Below are 24552 nucleotides of genomic sequence, written 5' to 3' on the forward strand. Positions count from 1 at the left end.
ATGTTCATCAGAAACACATATTAACCTTAATGTCATTCTTTTCACTAATGCAGAATGTTACTGCTTACCGGGTTATGAATGGACACGAAGTGGAAAACACATCAAATACACAGCACAACAAATAACAGAACAATTTAACCTTTGGCAATCAATCTTGGACAATGTTGGTTCTAAATACTTTTGACTTTTTTCAGAGACTGTGTAGTGTTAATGTCCACTGTGGCCATCCTTTTAATGGAAAGATTTAAAACCAGTAGGAAGAGTATCCAGCAGGTGTGCTGACCTCAAGTGCAGCTTTTTATGAAAACTCAAGCAACCATTCCACCTCAAATAAGAAGTTTATTTGTATCGTTTATTACTGTTAGTTGAACTTTTAGGGGAGAGTTTGGGTGTTAACAGGATTTATCTAAAGTGATGCCCTGCATTCTGGGATATTCTGATTCTGATTCACTTAATCCCTTGCTGCTTTTCTGGACATCAGTGCTAGACAAAATGGTTACCAAAGAGTTTTCTCTTGCAACAATTTGCGCTTACCCACTATGAGCACATGTGTTTTGATGTGGACCACACAGCCACAGTGTGTTCTGGACTTGAAGTGTCACAGAGTGGTGGAAGGTTAGAGGTCAGTTTTCAGAGGAGTCTGTCTCTTCAGTGGAGCCATCACTTTCCACCTCCATCTTCCTCCTGTGATGGATGTTCCTCCTGGGGGACGCCTTCCTCTGCACCTCCCTCAGCCCCCCCACAGCACTGCCACTGCTGTTGCTGCCAGGACTTACTGAGATTTGGGCAATTCTGGACAGTTCAGGACAAGAAAAGCAATGCAGAGAGAAGACAATAGGAGAAAAGAGGAAAAAAGAAAGCAAAGAAGACACGATGGGAAGAAGGATAGGTAAGAGATGACAACAAAAAGAGAACAACACAGCAAAATGAAAGAAAAGGAAAATCTGTTGGCTTGTTACGAGTTATTCTGTGCAGTGCACACTGTGCTGTATCAATCAAACAATCTTTATTTATATAGCGCCAATTCATAACAGCGTTATCTCAAGACTCTTTCCATAAAGAGCAGGTCTAGAACAAACTCTTTAATTAGAGAGAGACCCAACGATTCAAGAATTCAACATTAAGGATTCAAGAATCTCCACATGAGCAGCATCAGTTATTAGATTAGGAAACAGTGGAGGAAGAACTCCCCTTTAACAGGAAGAAACCTGGAACAGACCCAGGCTCAGAGGGGGGGGGGGGCTGCTGTATGGGCCTGTTGATACAATTGTGTGTGTGTGTGTGTGTGTGTGTGTGTGTGTGTGTGTGTGTGTGTGTGTGTGTGTGTGTGTGTGTGTGTGTGTGTGGGTCTTACAATTTGTCCAGTTCCTGGTCCATCTCAGGGTCAATGAGCAACTCTGCCTTACTGGGTAACGCTCCTACAAAAAGAGGGAAGAAAGAAAAAATTTAAGTTTTTAAAGCTGTGTTAAAACACATTGCTGAATTCTTGCTCATTTGTGATGTTTCCAATCAGGATGCACTCCACTGTAAAAACTGACGAAATACATCCATTTCTGAGCTTTCCGTGGTGGAGATATGTGATGACCATGACAAGTTCTCTGTGATGCTGATGAAGTATGAATTTGCCTTTGGTTTTACCACTGCTCTCATGAACAATACAGCTGAACAAAGTAAACACACATTTAACTTAGCAAAAGCATTAACTTGTAAAAGAAACTATGACAAAGAGTGTGAAGAAGACAGTAGTGCAATGATGCAGAGCGCAAAGATGCTGGAATAAATATTGAATGACTATGTAGAGGTTCCATTGTATACATGAGGTAGGTAGGATATGGTTGTATACAGTATAGTGATGGTGTGCTAACCAAAACTGTTTTCTGGACTGTAAAGAATCTACTTTAGGGAGAGATGGTACAGTGTAACTGGGATTTGTGTTTGACACTGACAAATGTAAGTGTTCAATAGTGCGATGGCCTGTGGATAGAAGCTGTTTTTGTGTCTGCTTGTTTTGGCATGCAGCGATCTGTAGTGCTTGCCTGAGAGGAGGATGCAATAATTATAGTTTTCTGTATAAATGGTATGCATATCGATAAATACAATCAAAAAATCAAAAAATATCATCTTGTAATTTTTTTTTTTTTAACATCCTGACAGAATAAATGCATCTCTTAACTTAAGCTTGGACCTTCCTACAGGATAATGATCCAAAGCATACCTCCACCAAGGCTTAGCTTCAAAAAAAGTCCTGGAAGATACTAGAGTGGCAGTCACAGTCACCTGACTTGAATCCCACAGAAAATCTCTGGTGGGATTTGAAGAAGGTGGTTGCAGCACACAAACCCAAGAACATTGGAGAGCTGGAGGCTGTTGTCCATGAGGAATAGGCTCAGATTCCTCAGGAACGCTGTCAGAACCTGGTGTCTGGCTGTGCATCACATTTGCAGCAGGTCGTAAAAGCAAAAGGGTGCTCTACTAAGTACTAAAGATGCTTGTCAAGAAGGGGTTGAATAAAAAAAGAGACTGTAGTAGTCACTAAAAGTGTCATATTGTGTTATATTTGGAGAAGCTACCTGATAAGGACAATTTAACACCACCTATTTAAAAACAAAACAAAACACCTCATTTGCAGTGGGCAAATGAAGTTGAAGTTGAATAATTTTGAGTGCAACTGTAGTAAAGTATATAAGTAATGAATGGTAAATGCTCTGTATTTGTACAGCTCCTTTCTGGTCATTTCGACTACTCAAAGCGCTTTTCCATCACATCCTCATTCACCCATTCACACATCATTCATACAGGAGGAATCTAAGTTGGAGGAGACTGTTCTTTCACACACTGAAGCTGCTTCAGGAGCAAGTTGGGGTTCAGTGTCTTGTCCAAGTGTCTTGTTCGACATGCTGACCAGCAACCACTCTACCTCTGAGCCACAGCCGCCACAATGAAAGTGGATATAATAATTAATAATAATAATAATAATAATTTTTTCTATGCGATAATAGTAGCAGCAGTGGTAGTAGAAGGGTAATGTGTAACCTACCAATTAACTTACCAATAGTTTGATTGATGGTCTCATGTTTAGCCAGGCTCATTAGGAAGCTGTAGTAAGAGATTTTGTCAGTCTGTTCCAGTGATTCCCTCATACAAGACCTGGGAGGATGACTACACACAGACACACACATAAGTGCAACAACAAATAAGTGCTACATCTAGTGTTTGTGTTCAGCTGCTGCATAGGTGAGGCCAGGGCCTTCTCTGGATATTTTGCTGCCCCACATCTGAGGGAATGAATCTTTTCAAATTCAAATACTTTGATGATATTTTGCTACATTTCACTAAACTTCTCATAATGTCAGAGTCTCATCTAGTTGTAAGCATGTTATCAAACTTGCTATCTGTCTGTTTGCTGTATGTCTGCCCTTTGAATTTCTTGACAACCGTTCACCTGATCAACTCCCAAGGGAGTGCAGCGTTGAGTGCATTTACAACTGCAGCATTTACATGCTACATCAAGTAAACGGTAAATGATTAGAATTCATTCTAAAATACTTGCTTTAAATATCTATGAAATTTTAAATGTTTTAAGTTGTATTCTATTTATTTTTTATTTAACTGTATCATCATCTATTTAACTATTATCATAATTGAACTTTTAACTTTTTTAAATGAAGTATTATTTTATCATATTTTTCATATAAACAAGGCAAAGACTGCCTGATCACACTGTGTGCGTGTGCCCACACTGCATTTATCAATGTATGCGTTTTGCAGTTAGTTGTTGTTTTCTGTTTATATGACATGACTCGGAGCCAGCTTATGATAATATGTGAGAGTTATATTACTGCATTATAATAGCCACTGTTTCTATTTTCACTGTTGTTTTACCCTTGAACACTGAGTGCTTATTGATTAGTGATAGTTACAAGGACTGTCATTCATATGTTATGCAGTTTGAGTGCCTTTTTAGTGCTTGCTAATCAATAATTGCTATCTTAGTATACAGTCATTACTGGCTTTGCTGTCTGATTCATCATTACTAATCTGTACTGTTGTGCTCTATTGTAACAACCACGTGCCAACTCAGTGTGAAGGGCCTTTGCCAATGTACACATTTATTTCACAGTAGGCCCACTTCACACACACCTTTATTGTGTTGTACCAGCTTTTGAGATAGATGAACAGCTTAAACCCTAGACCTGAACATCTCCTTTTCCCCACACTCTCATCTTTATCCCTCACATCCTGAACTGATTGCTGCCACACCTAGAAATCTATAGCATACTTCTTCTCTTACGTATTTGTCAACGCATTGTGTACAGGGTAGGAAATAAGCATAACCCACCAACTAGATGCTGGTAAAATATGAAAGTGGCTGGTAGATTTTAGACAGAAAATGATGATTTACTAATTGAGTGGTTGGTGAATTTGAGCTTATATCTGTCAGTTAGATGTTGACATTTTAACAACTTCTTGTCAAACTGTTTTTAATTTTTTCATTAATAAATCACATTTTTATGTTAAAAGCATGTTGACAAAATGCTCATAATGTGTTGTCAAACTGCAAACATACTGACAACACATGGCTTCAGATTCAGTCAGTTTCAAGTGTTTTTGGCCTTTGTGGCCTTCCATATTCTGATAATAGTGTCTTTTCTTGTAAATACTTCATACTATAACATAATATCTCAGAGTGATTAGGGGGTGTTTGGTCTCTGAGGACTGGAATGTGTTTTACCTGTGTTTGAACCTGTCACAGAGAGCGTCTATACAGTGAGCCAGTGTGGACGACTCCACCCCATCGTGCTGCTGCTCCTCCTCTGCAGCAACAGAGGGGAGCTGCTCAATGGAGGTGGACGTGGGAACGATGACAGTATTAGGACTCTTTCCTGATAACAGATCCTGGTAGATCACCAGCACACTGTCCAGGAACTCTACAGACACAGGGGATAATCGGAAGTTGGAGGTCAGGCAGTTAAATTCTGTTTTATTCAGCTTTTGGTTGGAAATTATATTCAAGTGCTAACATTGTATGTCATCAAAAATTAGATATACCTCCATATAGTCAATTTCTAATATGCTTCTCATCTTATTCTTATTCTCAAACTAATTTAATCAACAATCAGGGGGACATCACTCACTAAACAACAATCAACCCTAATCTCAAATGGTCAAATTTAGACATGATAAACATTAGTATGACATATCGGTTTTTAACATTCTCCATTAGTATAAAAATCCAACTATAGAGCATAAAAATCCTTACTTTATTATGATAACTTTATTATTTATTCATCCATCCATTCATTTTCTTCAGCTCAACTGGCGAACACAGCTCTTACTTTGGTTATTACTTACTTACTTACTTAGGTCCGACTCTGCCTCCTCTACAGAGAACGTGTTAGCTGGGTAACACCGAGCCAACAAGGCCTGGTGTCCACCAGTGGGTTCTTAGGTTGCTGCCCCGACCAGCACTGATGACCTTCTGGGCACAGCTTCCAGCAGCCACCTCTGCAATAGAGGCTTTGAACATGGCCCACTCGGATTCCATGTCCCCAAGCTCCCTCAGAATATAGGAGAAATTCTTCCAGTGGTGGTCCACCAGATGCTCCCAGCACACCCTCACTATCTGTCCGGCAGCCTCCCCCGCCATCTGATCCAACTCACCACCAGGTGGTGATCAGTTGACAGCTCTGCTCCTCTCTTCACCCAACAGTCCAAGACATACAGCTGCAGATCTCATGACACCATGACCACAAAGTCGTTTTTGGATCTTTAGCCTAAGATGTTCTGGTACGCTCGAACATTGTGTTTGTTATGACCAATCCGTGGCTAGCACAGATGTCCAATAAGAAAGCACCACTCTGGTTCAGAGTAGGCAAGCAGTTCCTCCATATCACCCCGTCATGTTTCTTTATCATTACCCACGTGAGCATTGAAGTCCTCTAGTAAAACTATGCAGTCCTCAGACAGAGGCTCTTCCTGAATACCGCCTTAGCCTGTTACCTAGCTCGCTTTGCACCGGTCCCTCTCAACAATCCTGCAGATGGTAAGCCCACAGGGCAGCGGTTCCATGTTATTCCTTCGAGTTGGGCAGGGCTGGGCCTCGTTGATCCAGGCCTGGCCACCAGACCCCTCCCAGGTCTGGCTCCAGGACGGGACCCCCTGTTTCCCTGACCCAGGGGAGGGAACACAGGTCTCATGGCTCCGCTTCATACAGGGGTTTCTGAATTGATCTTAGTCTGGCCCCTCCCCTGGAAACACTTTGCCTTGGACTCTACCAGAGGCTACAGCCCCGACAACACAGCCTCCAGTCCACAGGGGCACACAACCCCCACCACCACAACAATGTGGCCATTCTTTTTTGACTAATCTTTAATTTATATTAACACATGTGATGAAGACATAAAAATACCTTGATAGTAGAATTGCAGCTGGAAGGCATAAAGGAAATCAGAGAAAGACATCAGACAATCTATGGCGTCCTCCATCAGAATAATTCTACAAGACAAAAAAAGAAAAACCGTTATCAATGGTTAACAACAGATCCCAGTTAAGAAAGGTGGTGAACATGTGTAACCCAGGTTCTTTGAGTGGAAACACTATCTCTCTATCCGACATATTCCATATGTACTCAGATAATGGAACCATTTACCTACTCATGGGCTAGGTGCAAGACATCACCAAGGCTTAGCCTGCATGGAATATGCACACACCCCTTCTAGGGTCAGCCTACCTGCCCTCTTACACGCCTGTTGGATTGCATCTATAACCCAAATAGTGTTTGTGAGTGGTTGGCCCAGGTAGTTATATTTGTAACAGACAAAAAGCTGGGTCTGTTGTCCTGTGGACACACGTAGCATGAAGCTGTTATGAAACTGTTAGCTCTACCTTCATCAGGCATGATGGGGTCTTGATGGGGTATAACAGTGACTGCCCACTCAATCTTTCTTCACTGTTTTGAGGAGAGTGGAATGGGTACAACTCGGCTGGTGTGAGACTCAGACAAGACCGTAGGGTGGATTGTATGAGTCATGTCACTCCAGCATCACCTGGCAGGAAGAGGCAGCATTTCCCATACACAGAAAGGGCATGGAGCTCTCCCGTTTAGCTGACAGAAGGGCCAATAAGAATGCCAAAACCATTTCAGCTGAACTGTTTCACAAATGGCTCATGCTGCAAGGCTGACATCACCACCTCCACATTCAATGGAAGGAAAGCTGGCCTTCTGTGGTAGTAGGTAGCCCTTGGGGCAGCTTTGAAAAACTGGGCAATAAGATTGAAACAACACTTTGCCAATTTCCAAAGCCCAACAGGGCTGCCTTTATGGCTACCACCATTCCTCTCAAAGCTATGGGAGACTATCTCACCTCCAGCATTTCCTAGATGAGCTGGATGATATCACAGGCCATTCATGAGAGGCAATCCACACATCTCAAACTCCACCACACATAATATGAATATGTTGCTCTAGCGCTAACCACAGACTCGGGCAGTGCTGTGGCTAGAAACTTGGCAACTGGAGGCCCAAAGCCTGAGAAAAAAGAGTGGAAAAGAGTTATGTGGGACCGGGACCACACGTTCTGGCAAGTAGGGAGGGTGTCCGTAAAGGAGGATTGTTGTTGCCAGATCATCTGGGGCCAAGTAAGGCCCACGAGGATCACCTCTACTATCTGGACTCTCTGTTGGAGTGGGTGTAGAAAGATGAAGGGAGGGAAGGCATACTGTGGACTCTCATGTGCCACTGCATCAGTGCCAGAGGGAGAATGGTCTCTCTATATGGACAAAAGAGGGGGACAGTGAGCTGTTTCCCTGTAGGCAATGAGGGAATGATACCACTGTGGCACAGCAGTAGGCTTATCCTATTCCCCATTCATCCTGGAGAATGGAAGCTGAATGCAGGTTAGAGTGCCCGTTTGAGCTAATTTGCAAAGGCATGGGAGGCTCAAGCTCCCCTGAAAAGCCAGTTAATCAGCCTTCAAATCAAGAACAAGCAAGTGGTGTGCCACTGATGCCACGTTTCCCAGCCGAGAGGGGAGAGCATTGGATAACACCACCTGGAGATGCACTGGCCCAAGAACATTGCCACATGCATCCTGAGTGTTACAAAGTGTAAGGCTTTGATTTATTACAACTGCTCTTTTATCTCTGTAACTTTCGCATCATTAGTGGCCTCTGCCCAATGACTACAGATGAAAATTAGCTTTTAGTTATATCTGACACAATACATGCAGTGTGTCTTTGCTAAATGAAAAATAAAATTAAAATAAAATAAACACTCTGACCCACAGAATCAGCCATAGTCAGAAGTCAAGGATGCAGTTCTGCACTGGGTGCATGTTCACAAGAGCAGAGGCACTATCTGCACTGCACCTGCTACCAGCTCCAATAGGCAGATTCTGTCTTCCAGGTTAACCTGGTGGGTCGACACCAGCTATTGAAAAAAACAAATTAACTCAATTCAAAATCATATTGGGAGAAGTATTACATACAAATAATTAATAAGAATGTGGACTTGAGGATGAACATGTTTTTTGACTGTAAGATTAATATTAAGGGTAATAAACAGTAATAAAGGGGAATAATGATGATTGATAATAACATAATAAAGATTATATATATATAAAGAAAATATAAACACCCTAATTGTATTGTTGAACTTTCAGGTGGTAAAGGATAAAAGATGATTACCTGAGAGAAGTTATATGTGACATGAAGTGCTGGATATCGTTAAAAAATTATACTACCAGTACCTTTAAGGTGGTACCTATACTAATAGAGTACTTAATGTGTTTCCTTTTTCTCATGCTTGATGAGCTATATCAAGTTACTTTTGCTATTTTCGCCTTTGTTTCAGGATACTCTGTGCCAAATTTCATTCTTGTTTGATTATCTATGCAAGTGTAGTACCTTAATAATTGTATGTACATTATTTGGCCACAAACATGTCCTCTTAGAACAAACATCCCTGAGTTGGGGGCCCTCACAAGTCTGTACTTTGTGATGGCCCAAGGTATAGACTAACAGGTTTTATTTTGTTTTCGTGTCTTGTTCTGTTGTTAAGATTGTGAGTCTTTCTTTTGTTGATGAGGGGAGTGTATATGATGTAGACTGTAAATTGAGAAATCTAAATAAAATCTAAAAAAAAAATGTACTAAAGGGAAAGAGTGTGGTGCTTTGTCCATGGTGTGTCAGTGTACTGACCTGGCTGCATTCTGCACCATCTCTGCTGGGAAGTCTGGACACAATAACTGCAGCAGAGACCTGTACTCTAGCATGGACAGTAAGTCTGGGATACAACAAGACTCATTTTAGTTACAGAATATACATCAGTGAACCAACTGGTCAACCTGTGTGTTTTGTATGTCAATAAATACATACTTGGCTACTAATGACAGTAAAATATATGTATGTACAGTACTGTGCAAAAGTCTTAGGCAGCTATGGAGAAATGGACAGAGAAAGTAAAGTAAAGAATGCTTTCAAAAATATAAAATTTTAATTGTTTATTTTTATCAATTTACAAAATGCAAAGTGAGCAAAAAAAGAAAAATCTAAATCAAATCAATATTTGGTGTGACCTCCCTTCAGAACAGCATCAGTTCTTCCAGGTACATTTGCACAAAGTCAGGGATTTTGTAGGATCATAGTCAGGTGTATGATTAACCAGTTATACCAAATGATCAACAATTTCATGTAGGTTGAAATGCAGTCATTAACTGAAACAGAAAGAGCTGCAGGAGGCTTTAAAGTGGGGGAGGAACAGCCAAACTCTGCTACCAAGGTGAGGCTGTGGTTTGATGGCACAGGTCATCATGTTCAGACTGAGCACAGCAACAAGACACAAGGTGGCGGTATCAGCAAGGTCTCTGCCAGGCAAAGATTTCAGAGCACACTGGGGTTTCAAGAGGTGCTGTTCAAGCTCTTTTGGAAAAGTACAAAGAAACGGGCAACGTTGAGGGCTGTAGACACAGTGGTCGGCCAAGGAAACTTAGTGCAGCAGATGAAAGACACATTATGTTTACTTCCCTTTAAAATCAGAAGATGTCCAGCAGAGTCATCAGCTCAGAGCCAGCAGAAACCAGTGGGACCAGGTAACCAACTACTGTCTGGAGAAGTCTGGCCAGAAGTGGTCTTCAAGGAAGAACTGCAGTCAAAAAGCCATACTTATGACGTGGCATCCAATTGGCCCCAAATGTATTCTGCAGCAGGTCAACCACCCCGAACATGCAGCAAATGTCATTAGGAACTATTTTCAGCGTAAAGAAGAACAAGGAGTTCTGGAAGTGATGGTGTGGCCCCAGAGCCCTGATCTCAGCATCAAGTCTGTCTGGGATCACATGAGGAGACAGAAGGATCTGATGCTGCCTACATCCACAGAAGATCTGTGGTTCGTTCTCCAACATGTTTGGAACAACCTACCAGCTGAGTTCCTTCAAAAACTGTGTGCAAGTGTACCTGAAAGAACTGAAGCTGTTTGGAAGGCAAAGGGAGGTCACACCAACTATTGATTTGATTTAGATTTTCCTTCTGTTCACTCACTTTGAATTTTGTAAATTGATAAAAAAAACAAAAAAAACAATGACATTTGATATTTTTGAAAGCATTCTTACTTTACAGCATTTCTTCAAACTTGCCTAAAACTTTTGCACAGTACTGTACATGTTGTACCTATATATGATGTGATTTCCTCTTACCGAACTCACTTTAACAGTCTGTGCTATATAGTGACTTCTGATGCAAATCTTATAAACTAAGCCTAGTCTTATATAGAGAAAAGGCATTCTAATGACTTTTCCTATCTAGCTATCATTAAAACGGGAAACATTTAATGATTTGATAGTAACTTGCGTCTTATCACTTTAGGCTCTCACTTACCCCCACTCTTGCCGATCTGTCTGTAGCACCTCCAGAAGACTCTGATGAAGGAGGCTCTGTTATGAGGAGTGGCCCTGATGTAGTTATACTCTCTGAAGAGGATGTGGTTACTGTTCTTCACGCTGCTGAAACTACAAACACAAACACATTAAAAGAAAAGGAGCAAAATTCCAACCTACCTCAAACGTCATGTAATCAGTTAGCTAAAAATGATAATCAAGATGCACTAAATGGCTTTTACTTCCACCAACTATCTCAGCTAGCATGACAGTCTTACTTGTCATACAGATATGTTGATATTTTCATAGACTTAATGATAATAGCAATATACTGTGCATTCTACACAAAAGGGGAAAAGACACAGGTGCATCACTGGCTTTCTGCAACACATGTACAAAGGCAGTGTATATACATTTACTACATATGTATTCATCCATTTCAAGACTTTCATACACAGTGGGTTCAGATGTGCACCTTTGTATTGTTTGGTAAACAAATGACCAGCACTGGTTTAAAATGTGTTTTTAATGTGGAAATCAACCACTAAAATGGTAATAGAATGAATATGATTTTACACTACAAACCTAAACTATCAAACTATTTTTAATATGAAAATGCATGTCTATTTGAATTTCCAGTTTCATTATACTCCGCACTTTTATAATATAATCTTAGAGGATTTATATCATTTTGAAAATGTTTGTATTAGCCTCCCTTCCCCTACACTAGTCTAAACTGCCCCATGCTCTGCTGCCCACACCTACAACAGAGCCCTTCCTACACATGCAGATGGATGACTGAAAGTGTGTGAGTGAAACATACTATTCAGCAAAGTAGCGGATCACTCCGAACTGGATGTATTCCTCCTTATGTTCCAGCAGCTGGGTCACTGCGTCACTCAAGTAAAATAAAACATTACTGTCCGCTGGAAGAAAAATAAATACATGCACACGATGATTAAAAAAAAAAAAAGACAGGGGTTTGTTTCAACTGTTAGCTGATAGTTTAGATAAATTCATTGACAATAACTCATTTTTGAGTATCAACCTAATTAAAATAAGCACATAAAAGGCGTTAGCGTTAGCTGAGGAGCTTGACTGTTACCTACCGAGGTATTCGTCAACAGGGACGGTGGAATTAAAACGGTTCATTTTGGTCGTCCTCTCGGTAGATAGTGTTGAATTTAACATTCATAAACTTACAGTGTCTGTAGTTGTAGTCGGCAAACTATCTGCCTAGCCATGTACACAATGTCATGCTTTTATTTCTGTAGCCTTGGGATTTTGCAAGCTATCATAGCACTGACTGTCCAGACATGGTGGGCTTCCATGGAAACAGCGACAAGTTGTGAGTTACATTAATTAAGCGCCCCCGAAAAACACACCACATAAAGGTTCCTTTAAACCTTTGTAAAAAGAAAAAAAAAGAAGAAAATAATGATAATACTAATAATGATCCGGGTATCATCGAATAATCCGTATTTTATTTGTAATTCAAAAACGAAAAAACCGTAAATCTGTTTTTTTGTTTCAAAACCAAAATGGAAAAACCGTCTTGGTGTCAGAATCAAAAAACAACCAAATACGGTCCGTTTTTGTTATTGCCTATTCCTTTTGTCATTATACGTATTTGATTGAAGAAGGTCTAAAACGAAAAACGGAAGTCAAGTGGTTTTTTGTTTAGTCTCCAAAATGCTTTTTTTTTTTTGCTGCCGGTGGCAGACCGGAAGCGGAAGTGAAGTGTAACAAATTCAAATTAAAAGCCTGGAGGATTGAATCGCCATTCTAAAAAAGTGTACCATAGATAGATAGATAGATAGATAGATAGATAGATAGATAGATAGATAGATAGATAGATAGATAGATAGATAGATAGATAGATAGATAGATAGATAGATAGATTTTATGAAGAATTATGAAAATCAAGCATAGCATTTATGCAGGACATAAATCCTCTAATTATAAAGAAAAAGTAAACCTATTCACTCCATCGACACAGCAGGTGATCGCAAATTACCAACATTTTTACCACAGGATCAGATTACTATTACGCACAAAGCCATGAGATGCCCCCCATGCTATCATGGATGAGCTTGAAGAGATGATCTCTAAGGACATCAGAGTATGTTCATAACTAAGCCATTTAAGTTGCAACTCTGTCTGAGCTGGACATCGGTTTAAAGTTACAATTAGGGGTGAGGTCTCTTAATCTTGGGCTGAAGGAAACTATTACATTAAAAAATTTTAGATTACAGTTTTGCTAGTGTATTCAAAAAGTGACAACATGAGCCAAAGCAAGCTGATGAGAATGTGCATCAGGCACACAACAATCTGATCACACAACATGCTGACAGAACTCTCCTTTTAGACGCCGGGCACTTTTACACATGAGCCACAACAGCATAATATCATTGATTATTTAAATCTCCAGACATGTCAACAGCATCAGTGAGGATCTAATGTTAATTAATATTCTGTGTTCTTCTGTACATCCAAAAGGTCACACACACACAGTCCAGGTTTATAACGTGACATAGTTTGGAGTTAAGTTGCTGAAATCCTACGCTCGATAGCAACTGTCTAAAACATTTTATTTCAGTAGTCTATCATTTAAATCTATTTCCTGTCAACTTCTCTGTCCTGTCAAGTTTGTAACTACAGGTTTTAATTTTGCTGCTTATATGTCCCATGATATTTACTATGTTGACATTACATGCATGCATGGAAACTACAATGACTGAAATTAGCCTGTCTATTCTTTAAACCATTACAGAAAACAAATCACGCATCAATACAACAAAGAATAAAGAAACCACCAGGAGAGCTGCACTGCAGCCAATAGTGCAAAAAATGAAAAAGTGGCGAATGGCGTTTTGTATCTGCAAGGCAAAATTATTTCGACAATATTGAAATTTTGCACTACGGACTGCAACAATTATATGAGCAAGAGAGTCAAAGTTCAAGGGTCATGACGAAGATGTATGTCCCAATTGTCTGCAGAGTGTATAGAGAGAATGTACTCTGTGAGGGCAGCTGCAGTATGTACTAAAGTAAAAAGAAATGTATTCAGTTTGGAACACAGGGCAAGTTTTTAGGGTGTTCTCACAGTCCCTCACCAATGATGTTATGGCTTTGGCCAGGGTGTTGAATGTTCCCACCAGAGTGGGCTGGTTTGAGGGAGGCAGTCTTGTAATCCCATTAGATCTGTACACTTAACAGCTAAATATGAACAGATTTAGCAAAAGGCTTTGTCCAACATTTCTGGAGGTGTTTCCGAAGGGTTACACCCATGATGACCCAACTCTTTCAGAGGGTCAGATGGTGCCCCAGGAATGGGGAAACCTGAGAGAGCAACCAAGATTAATTTAGGAAAAAGCCACCTCCTTACCTCAAAGCTCTATGTAGCTTTTACTTGCATGACAACTGTTAATTTGACAGTATATTTGACTTTAATTCTACTGTTACTTTGCATTTGATACATTTTGTGTCACTTTTTGCCTTCCTTTCTTAGCACCTGTTGTTTTTCCATTTTTGCGCCCATGATATGAACACCTCTGATATAAAGTATACTATATATATGTATGTATATTTATGTTTAGCATTTTTAATGTAGGTAGATCATTTTGACCTGGTCATTTTAAAAGTAGCTCGCAAGCTGAAAAAGTGTGGCCCCCCTGGTTTAAGTCTACTGTCTGTACAAGTCATGTCACAGATTCACTGTGGTTTGAACTGTTATACCGAATTCATTTGTGACCAGACATACTTTATCTTGTCTTAGTTTCCTTCACAGGGCAGGTTAAAGGGATGGAATTATTGCTGGTGACATGTTCAGACATCATGCCTGACCAACGGGACCAGCAGTATCTATAGTATCTTTCAAACCACGCAACCAAACTTGAAATGGACCCTTGATTGAAAGGTTTTCACAGTGAAGTGGAGGCGGTGCTTAATCTCAGAGCAGCAAATAAGAGATATTCTTTGAATCAATCACAATCGTCCAAGGGTACGATCGTCCAATCAGCAAAGGGGTGTCATACTGTGAAGGCTGGCAATAATTCAAATGTAACCTATCCCTACCCTTTATCGTAGGGAAGAATAAGGAAGTACAGTACACTACCGTTATTTGTTCAAATGTAACAGTGGACAGCCGTTGTTTTGGGAGGCAAAATATAATCCAGTGTTATGTGGCGTATGCAGGTGTTCCCTAATCTGGATTTTTAATACAGTGAGACTGTAGCGTTATATAAAGACTTTCATTCAACACAAGAATGATGTAGTCAGGGTGGTGCCCCTGTCTCCGCCCCTCCCCTGGCTCTCCGCCCTTGAATGCATTTCAAGAAGCTGCAACAAGTCGGATACAGGCAGCAGCGATACGACCGGAAAGCTGTGTCCATTTACCTCTAAAATAAGAGCGCGGACGCCTTAGTTGCGCGGAAAATGCTTTAATAAATGAAGCCGTATTCTTCAGTGTTGATTTATTTTCAAACATGTACAAATACACAATATAAATGAAGTAATTCGTCACTTTGTGAACCAAGAAACGTTGTTGTGCCTGTCAGTTTTATTTCGAACCGGAAGTTGTGCTTTGTCTTCGTGTAACGCATCGTATAAAAATCGGCTGGGCTTCTCCATAGTGATCCTACTATCACCTCCATCTCACTGGATAGTCTGCATCGTATTGTCTCATATAAACGCAAACAGGTATGCCAGCGATATAAAATATTTCTCTTATTTAGGCTAAAACTCGTGTTTGATTCTGAGCTCGCGTGCTGGGCTGTTGTGATTCAGCAGATGTTATTGTGAATTGCGTTGTTAGGCCTGGCTGTGTTGGCGCGGATGGATGGTTAGCTCAGCGTTGTTTCTAAGCAGCTAACGGTGGCTAATCGACTGCTAGTAAACGATAACGTCTCGCTATGAGAATTTGCTGGACCTTAAACGTTTATGCCTCATATGCTAACAAGCTACGTGTTGGTCGTCAACGTGAGCTGCTTTTGTGTTTCTGCTGAAGCGGCTTGAAGCAGAATGAGCGGGTTAACGTGCTAATGTAGCAACTGTCACTGTCGTTGCTAAGTCAGCTAGTTAATGGCGCTCATCTGACTGTTAACTAACGTTAACCACAGCTAGTAAACATGCTGACCACTCCCAGGCTGAGCCAACTTGAAACAGTATTTGTGACAACTAGTGAAATGGTTAGATGGCAGCACAGCCTCCAACCGCTGCTAATCTAATTGATAATGACGGACTATATGTGAGTGCATGTAAGGTAGCTTTGCATAGAGCGTGTACAGCTGTCTAAGTATGTGGACTCGACATTTGAAGTGGTCTAAATCCAGTGATACTTGCTCATTGTTGTATGCAATTCAAAATTTCAGCCAGATTATTGGCGGTTCACTGCTGACTCCTCCGGTATTTGATCAGACGGGTTTCTACTCGCGAAACGGATGTATCAGCCGGGTGATTTATTAGTATAGCAATCTTGTGTGAAATGTGGCAAGTTATCGGCTGTGGTTCTGGTTATAACGTTGTAATCTTACGTAAATGTGATCTGATTGGTCTTAAAGCATTTGCTACAGTTCACAATAATCATCTACGAACTTGTGTTGGAGTAGAATGGCCACTGACTGCTTCCTCCTGCTTGGCTATCACACTGACTGAATTTCCTTAGTGTGCCATCCAACCATAGTTTTAGATCTTGATCAAAGTAGCATCACACTGTTGATAACAAGGGATTGTGTCAGAAATACTGAATTATTTAATTTTGGAGAGTCCTAGTGAGTCCTAGTAAGTCAGTGAGGATGACAATAACAACATTCCTGAAGTTGACAACATGACTTGACAGGGTATTAGGTCATGTTCTATGTGTGCGGTTGCCCTGTCTGTATGAATAACCAAGGTCATATTAAATAAGCATTTCTTGTTGTTTGTTTGGTGCTCTCTCCATCCAGGGTTGTGCTGCATTCTCTATGTGACACATTTGTTGCAATTGTGACGTTTTCAAGTATACTATTGTGGCTGAACATGCCCATGAAATATTTGAAAAGCTAAATTTGCTAGGTTTGCGTGGTAGTTTCTGGCTCCAACTTGACAGAGAGGTGGATGACAGCCTGTCTGTTTACTAGACTGTGCTGGATCAATATGGAATATGAATCCTTAACCCCACCCTGAAAGTCATTAGACAATCACATGCTCTGGCTTTCAGGCAGAAGCCAGTGCACTTGCATGAGTTGCATTACTGAAGAAGTGGCTTTACACCATTTACCACAGTCTTTTTATTGACAACCTGACAATACAGTACCTTTTTTGAAGCACTCTTATAGGACTTGAGATGAAACGGTCTGTTAGATTAACTAGGCAACCAGCCCTTTTCTTTTCTGCAGCTGAAAAATCAGTTTAAAAAAATGAAATTTGGATGTTTGTTTTAAAGTAGTGCTCTACAACAGAGTTTTTAGCAATCATTAATTCCTCCATTCATAAACCACATGTGAAATGCACCAAATGTAATTTTGTATTGATGATACTGTTATTGTTGTTTTTCTAGTTGAGTACTTTTTGAGAAGCCTGCCCCCCAAGTGGCCACCATGGGGGATGATAGCGAGTGGATGAAGCTTCCCACCGACCAGAAATGTGAACACAAGGTGAGTCACTGACATGGTGCCCTCTGATTTCCTTCAGGTTAACAGAGTTTAAAAAGATTTTAAGTCAAGTAATGATGGAAATTGTTGTCATATCACCCACCCAGTCTACTTTTTCCACCAAAGAAGAAACTTGAGTACCCTTCATGACACAGTGATGATACATAGACTTTCCCACTGCGGCCTTTTGTGTGTTTTTGTATTTCAATGAAAGGTATTTTTGGTCTGTATATCAAACCACAACTTAAAATCACTTGCAATGCAAATGAAGGAGAGCGCATACAATGGAGATGTTGCTGTTATGAATGTAGGTCACATCCCAGTCAGTTATACAGACCTCCAGTTCCTATTTGGGACTAGACAGACATTTGAGTTTTCGTCAAAGTGCACCTGGTTTTGCTTTTTTTATTTTTTTCCAATGGGGGAAAAAGAAGCATGGCTGAATGGGTCTGACAAACCTCAGGTGATGTTTAGTTAAAGTTGCATATACCCTTCTTTCTTTTTGCCTTGACTCTTTTCTCTGTGACTCTTGCTCTTCCTTAGGTGTGGAAAGCCCGTCTGAATGGTTATGAAGAAGCTCTGAAGTTGTTCCAGAGGATAGAAGATGAGAAGAGTCCAGAGTGGGGGAAGTACCTGGGACAGATCAGGAAGTTTGTCACTGACTCTAATGCTGTGGCTCAGCTTAAAGGGCTGGAGGCTGCCCTGGCCTTCATTGAGAATGCTCATGTAGCTGGCAAGTAAGTATTAGTTTCAACAAGAATTTCATTTGCAAGCTGATGCAGTAACTATTTAAACTTTTGTTGTGATGGTTGCAAGGCAAACAGTTGAAATGCATGTTCATGCTACAAAGTAGTCCACCAGGAATATGTGCTGGTATGTATATGAGTGGCCAACACAAATCCATGTAAGAAAATGTTCCGTTATGTCAAACGTTGTGCCAGATTCAACTCTTTCTCCACATGACCCTGTGTTGTTTTGCACCCTGCTTGCACCACTGGATTGTTTGCATTCAAGCTCTTATGACTCAAATCCATGTTACGGCTGTGATGTGGCTGCCGGAGTTGATCACGCCCATTAAAGTTAATTCTTTAAATCCCACCCATAGTGGTGGCATCAGGCCAGATGTTAACCTGCCAGAAGGACTTTTATAACACCACAGTATTATGTATATTGTGAGAAGCCTGACTGTCGACCTGGATAATACTGTATGTGTCATCTCTAGTTCATGTACTCCTGTAGCTGCAGGTAATGATCAGGTCTTTGCATCTCTTGTGAACACCAGGGTGTGCCACAATCACTGTACACTTACAGTGGAGTAATACAACTTTAAATCTTCATGATCATGGGATTCTGCATAAAGGAGCAGACTAGTGTGTTTCACAAACGTGCGTTTGGAGATGGACTCGACTTAAAAAAAAAAAAAAAAAACTAATGTTTTGCACATGTAGAGCTAAACACATGTAACATTTATTTTTTGCTCAGTCTCTTTCAAATGTAACTGGAAGCTTAGCATTAAAATCTTTAAGATAAGAGAAACTTTATTTACCCCACACTTGGGAAATTCACTTGTTACAGCAACAGAGGAGACAGAAAAGGTGTTTGTTACTGAAAGTGTCAGCAACAGAAGTAGTGCAAAAACGAGGGATCTAACGAATATGAAAATAAGGGGAAAAAATGATATACATGTGTATGCAGGAGGAACGGGTTCCTGTTTCAGCGTCAAGGTCTGGAAATAACAGGCCTGTTTTGATGTTGCTGTGTGAAATGTATCCAGTGCTCATATAGTTCTTTGTTTACTTGCTTTGCTGTGGTTGTTGTGCTGTAATGACACTGCTGTAGTGACCACAGAGGCCTTTTTTATAAAGGTAAATATTCTACTACCTTTTTTAGAAATGTATCATTCGGTGGCTATTATTTGGCTCCTAAAAAGTTGTTCTGGAGCTCTGCCTCGGTCTGCAACGCAGGCTGTCAGAGCACGACCCCAGACATGTTCTCTGTTCACTGAATAAATTGGCAAAAAAAAAAGGTAAGCCCGGAGACAGGACGCTTTCTTACAGTGTGGAGGAACTGCCAATGTCTGACCATGCAAGTGATGATGGGGTGACCATGTTGTAGACCACACACACAGAGGTTGTGTTTAAATTGCTGTTTTATTCACAAAATGTAGCTCCTAAGAAGAAATGGAATGTGATGATCATTGTACTCAGTGGTGTAGGTGAGTGCATGTGACAGGAATGTGGTGTGACAATGCAGAGAGTAGGACGAAGAAATGTAAGCGTGGAGCATGGACAATATTTCTGAGGGAAGAGAAGCGAGAGGACTTGGATAACTGGGCACCTGCTCCTATCTGCACAACCCCATGACCCCAGCCAGCATGTTAACTGAAAGACAATGGGTCCTTTTCATGGCAAACAACATTAATGATACAAGGGCACTGAAACTGATAAACCTAAATCAAATGCAGCTGTAATTATATTAGTAGCATTCCCATGATTATGGAGAACCTGGAAAATCTCAATCTAATTTTCCATGCCTTAAATTCATGTAATCTTAGAAAAGTATATTGTGTGTAATGACATTAATAGTTACAGTAATCGTTTGAATAACTTTACGTAAAGTAACAATCTCAGAACTTATTTTCTTTAGATGAGGTAACAGCTCTAATATGCGTGGACACGTGAAAAGGTTGTTTTCTATCACGTGTTTCCTCACTCATGTTTGCACTACCACAGCACGGTGTGAAAAATGTATACTGAAATCTTTGATGTAGCAGGCTTTCACTGCTAATGTGTAATTTATTTTCCCTAAATGTTTTGTAAAATTAATTTTCCCCCAATGACTTCCATGCTCTTATTTTAGATTTGATTGATTCTTGTATTTTATACTCGTATTTCATATTTATATAATTATGGAAATTCATGTTTTGTCCAGCGTATACATTTCAGATATTGATTCTGAGTCACTGCTTTACATTAGGTGGAAGCTGTATCGATATACAAGGCGATTATAAAACTTTGTCCATGAAAATGTGTGGGAGCCTTATATTGGTTAGCTACTGTTTGTCAAGGCAAAAGGTCTGAGTAACCCTCAGCTATAGCTGTCCCTGCAATGTCAGAGATGCACAGTACTAATCCTCATCCAGCCTTGAAAGACTTCAGTCCAGTTAAACACTATTAAATAATTGCAGTGTCTCTCCTATGAGGGGCTTTCCTGGTGTGCTGGCACTTGTTGCTGTGGCAAATACTGAAACATGAGTGGGGTGTTGGGATTTCTAACCTGGGTATATACTGTGATACTCAAGTGTGGAGTGCCAGTGCATAGTCCTAGCCCTGCTGTTTGGAGTACTATAGTAGTGGTTAATGTTTCTGTTCATAGATCTGAATCCCTGGTGAAGCTGAGTGTGACCATGTGTTGGCTTTACTGCCATAGAGAAAGTATTAATTTGTTCACGACTTAAGGCATTTCACCCTGTGTCTGTCTGCGACAGCTGCATTACCTTGTCAGGCTAAATTTGTTCAGTAATGGACTTCAGCCATGTTACTGAGCCACAGTTGTGAAATATCAATTAATCAAATCTCAGTGTAGCATTTGAAAAATGTAATGACACGTTTTCCTGCAAACTGATCTGATCTGCTTTTTTGTGTGTGTGTTTTTATTTTGTTTGAGTAAAGACATCAATTTTTCACTGACGTATCTCGGGATAATTGTTTATTTCAAGATTCACATTTATTCCTGATTTCTTATTAAGAAACTCAAACAATCACTGCCCCATCCCAAGACTGAAAACATTTGTAATTTCAGACGATCCACCACATTCAACATTGTCTGCTTTTGGGCCGTCAATGTTTGGTGCAATTTTGTGTAAAGCTATAAAGACCAGTCAACTAATCGATAAATTGTCCACCAGTTAATTTCTAATTATTTTGATATCTTTTGAGTCATCTTATAGGAAACAAAAATCCAAGTGCTCTGTTTTCAGGTTGTCAAATGTTAATAATGTTTGGTTTCTTTATTCCCCTGTGATGGAGAACTGAATATTTTTTAGGCTGTGGACAAAACAAGACATTTGAGAACATCACTTTGGGCGTTTTTTCACTGTTTAACACTTTTTGGACTAAACAGCTAATCAATTAATAGACAATGAAAATAATTGTTGGTTACAGCCATATTTTCATGTGTTGATTAATTTGAAAGTCTGACCCACATTATTTTGTAACGACCTAAAACTCTAGCTTTTCACAGTAGTTGATCATATCTATCTGAAGTAACTTTGTTCAAGTTGATTTTCACTGTGTAAATAAATGTACATTGTATCATGTATCATTACTAATAAAGTAAAAACTAACTTTCATCAGATTAAAACCTGTAAACATAGTTTATATATTCTTCATGACCAGTGTGTTCTGACAAGATGTGTTTTGAATCTTTCTGCTACAGGGCCACAGGTGAGGTAGTGGCGGGTGTGGTGACCAAAGTGTTCAACCAGCCAAAGGCCAGGGCTAAGGAACTGGGCACAGACATCTGTCTGATGTACTTTGAAATAGAGAAAGCTGAGGTGGTTCAAGATGAGCTCCTCAAAGGACTGGACAACAAGAACCCCAAGATAGTGGTGGCGTGCATCGAGACGCTCAGGAAGGCTCTCAGGTCAGTGCTGCTGTCCCGGGTTAGAATATCCACACTCCTTAAACCCTTAATGTAAACGCATTGGGTACTCCGAAAATAAGTTACATGCTTTGTAGGTAATGGAGCATATCATTTCCAGTGCTGTGAGATTTCGTCATTATTTATGAATTCACCATTGTTTTGCACATTCTGCATTTTATTTTGACAGAACCTCTGAGAGTCATGTATCCAACTGCATATATTCAATGACCATCCCCAATGTTGGTATATTTGTGTTGCAAAGATGACTTGGAATAATGGAGCTAACTTATTTTACATGGACATAAAATACACTGCTAAAACTTGTCAATGGCACAGTTCTGTCTTGGTGGAGCAAAATGATGTACTCTCATTTTCTCAGCCACAGGATTTTCTTTTCTCGTTTCTTTAGTGCAATTAAACAACACATGTATAATGTCTAATATCTGCTATAACATTGAAAAGATTTGAGAACTGTTTTCACTGTAGTGTCTGTTTCTTTGTGTATAGCAATGCAGTGACTGTAGAAAAGTACGAAGTCCAATTCGACTCCCTCCCCAATCAATTTGATCATTATTTAATAGAGTTGCACTGAGACTTTAGTATGGCAGTCTCCTCTCTCCTGTCAATAACACTAACCATTTGTCACTTCTTGGTCTGTCATCATCTCTCCCTAGTGAGTTTGGATCGAAGATAGTGACGTTGAAGCCAGTAGTTAAGGTATTACCCAAGCAGTTTGAGTCCAGAGAGAAGGCGGTGAGAGATGAAGCCAAGCTTCTTGCGGTAGAGATCTACAAATGGATCAGAGATGCTCTGAGACCTCCACTGCAAAGCATTAATTCTGTACAGGTGGAACACTCTCTTTATTGCACATACTCACCCACCTTTTACCTTTTAATGTTGCGCTTCCAGAATCAAGTTCAACTAATCGATACTTGTTTGTTCCCTGTCCTGCAGTTGAAGGAACTGGAGGAGGAGTGGGTGAAGCTGCCTTCGTCTCCTCCCAAGCAAACCAGGTTCCTGCGCTCACAGCAGGACCTGAAGGCCAAGTTTGAACAGCAGCAAGCCCAAGGAGAAGAGTCTGATGGTAGGTTTAATGACAAAGCTAACTGCAAAACATTGATTCATTTTTCTTTTGTTGCTTTCATGTGAAGTTGTGAAATTATGATCATCTCTCTTTTCTTTTAGGAGAGGATGAGGCAGAAACTGCAGCAGCAGTGGATCCGTATGAACTGCTGGAGGCAGTGGAGATTCTGTCCAAGATGCCCAAAGACTTCTATGAGAAAATAGTAAGTGTATCGAACTATGCAGACAACTCAAAATCCCCTTCAAAGACAGTCTGTCTGTGTCAACTGGCCAAGCCTTGTCTTGGAAAGCCTCTTAAGGTATCCAAAGTTGATTTCAATTGTTCTACTGAAACACTTGTGATAAGTGTTGGCTGCATGGAATGGAGTGGTGATGGAACCCTAAATATGTGACATTGCTCTGCCTGTTTCTACAGGAAGCTAAAAAGTGGCAGGAGAGGAAAGAAGCTCTGGAGGCCATAGAGGCCCTTATCAAGAACCCCAAACTAGAGAATGGAGACTATGGCGACCTTGTCAGAGCACTGAAGAAGGTAAAGACTAAAGTACTGCATATTTTTCAGTCAGGTGATCTAATCTGGAAGTAGGCTATAGGAAACTTGAGACATATCAGACAACTCATCAAATTTGGAAAATGTCTTATGAATTAAGTTTGGTCTCACAAGACCTAGAGAGAGGGTCATCTGGAGACCATGTTGTATGCTCACTGGTTTATGTTCCAGGTTGTGGGGAAAGATGCCAATGTGATGCTGGTGTCACTGGCAGCTAAATGTCTTGCTGGACTGGCCTCTGGTCTCAGGAAGAAGTTTGGAACGTATTCAGGACAAGTAAGTTAAAGGAATCTCTCTAGATTATGACAGCAATTTTGTTAACTTTTTAACTTGTCTCAAAATGTCAAGGGGAAAGCTTTTATTAGCACGTGAAAGAGTGGCACACAAGCTACAGAGCTGATCATACATTTTCATTCTTGACCATATGAAGACATGTACTGTTTTTTCAATGTGTGTGTTCTTGCTGGAGCTTTATTCATGGTCATTAGGTTTGAGCTTTGAAATTGAAAATTTGATAATTCCACAGTCCGTTATTCATCATTTTTTATTCATCAGTCCATCAGCTCAGAAAGAAATGACTTTCCCCAGTACTATTCCATCTTTCAAGTCATGATCGCTGCTGAATATAATCTGTGTGTATTTAGGTAGTTCCAACTATTTTGGAGAAGTTTAAGGAGAAGAAGCCTCAGGTTGTTCAGGCCCTGCAGGAGGCTATTGATGCCATCTTCCTCACTGTAAGTATAAATCTAATACTCTGATTAAATATTTAGTTGTG

At 40.2% G+C, this 24552-nt stretch overlaps 2 protein-coding genes across 2 annotated transcripts in view; one reads left to right on the plus strand and one right to left on the minus strand.

Moving 5' to 3' along the window:
- Positions 1-12183, minus strand: cstpp1 (centriolar satellite-associated tubulin polyglutamylase complex regulator 1). Its single transcript, XM_070830823.1, has 9 exons — positions 11981-12183; positions 11695-11797; positions 10873-11003; positions 9199-9283; positions 6410-6495; positions 4733-4928; positions 3050-3159; positions 1355-1418; positions 1-792 (listed from the first exon to the last, which is right to left on the minus strand). Exons 1-9 carry the CDS (start codon positions 12060-12062, stop codon positions 624-626), a joined length of 1026 nt encoding a protein of 341 aa, XP_070686924.1. The 5' UTR covers positions 12063-12183; the 3' UTR covers positions 1-623.
- Positions 12184-15503: 3320 nt separating this feature from the next.
- Positions 15504-24552, plus strand: part of ckap5 (cytoskeleton associated protein 5) — a 41055-nt gene continuing 32006 nt past the window's right edge. The window contains exons 1-10 of the mRNA XM_070830806.1: positions 15504-15572; positions 17410-17506; positions 18047-18240; positions 21941-22147; positions 22822-22993; positions 23102-23231; positions 23333-23433; positions 23646-23759; positions 23949-24053; positions 24422-24511. Coding sequence (XP_070686907.1) covers positions 17450-17506; positions 18047-18240; positions 21941-22147; positions 22822-22993; positions 23102-23231; positions 23333-23433; positions 23646-23759; positions 23949-24053; positions 24422-24511 — 1170 coding nt within the window. The 5' untranslated portion in view covers positions 15504-15572; positions 17410-17449. The remainder of the gene's footprint in view (positions 15573-17409; positions 17507-18046; positions 18241-21940; positions 22148-22821; positions 22994-23101; positions 23232-23332; positions 23434-23645; positions 23760-23948; positions 24054-24421; positions 24512-24552) is intronic.

Source organism: Pempheris klunzingeri, chromosome 5, assembly GCF_042242105.1.
Source record: "Pempheris klunzingeri isolate RE-2024b chromosome 5, fPemKlu1.hap1, whole genome shotgun sequence".
In the NCBI taxonomy this organism is placed as follows: Eukaryota; Metazoa; Chordata; class Actinopteri; order Acropomatiformes; family Pempheridae; genus Pempheris; species Pempheris klunzingeri.

What these genes read in the sequence shown, in the direction of transcription:
- cstpp1 (XM_070830823.1), bottom strand. Translation starts at nt 12,062, where the DNA reads ATGTTAAATTCAACACTATCTACCGAGAGGACGACCAAAATGAACCGT. An exon ending in CCCTGTTGACGAATACCTCG is followed by an intron (nt 11,798 to 11,980) that starts GTAGGTAACAGT and finishes TTTTTCTTCCAG; the next exon opens with CGGACAGTAATGTTTTATTT. An exon ending in ACAGATCGGCAAGAGTGGGG is followed by an intron (nt 9,284 to 10,872) that starts GTAAGTGAGAGC and finishes GTTGTATCCCAG; the next exon opens with ACTTACTGTCCATGCTAGAG.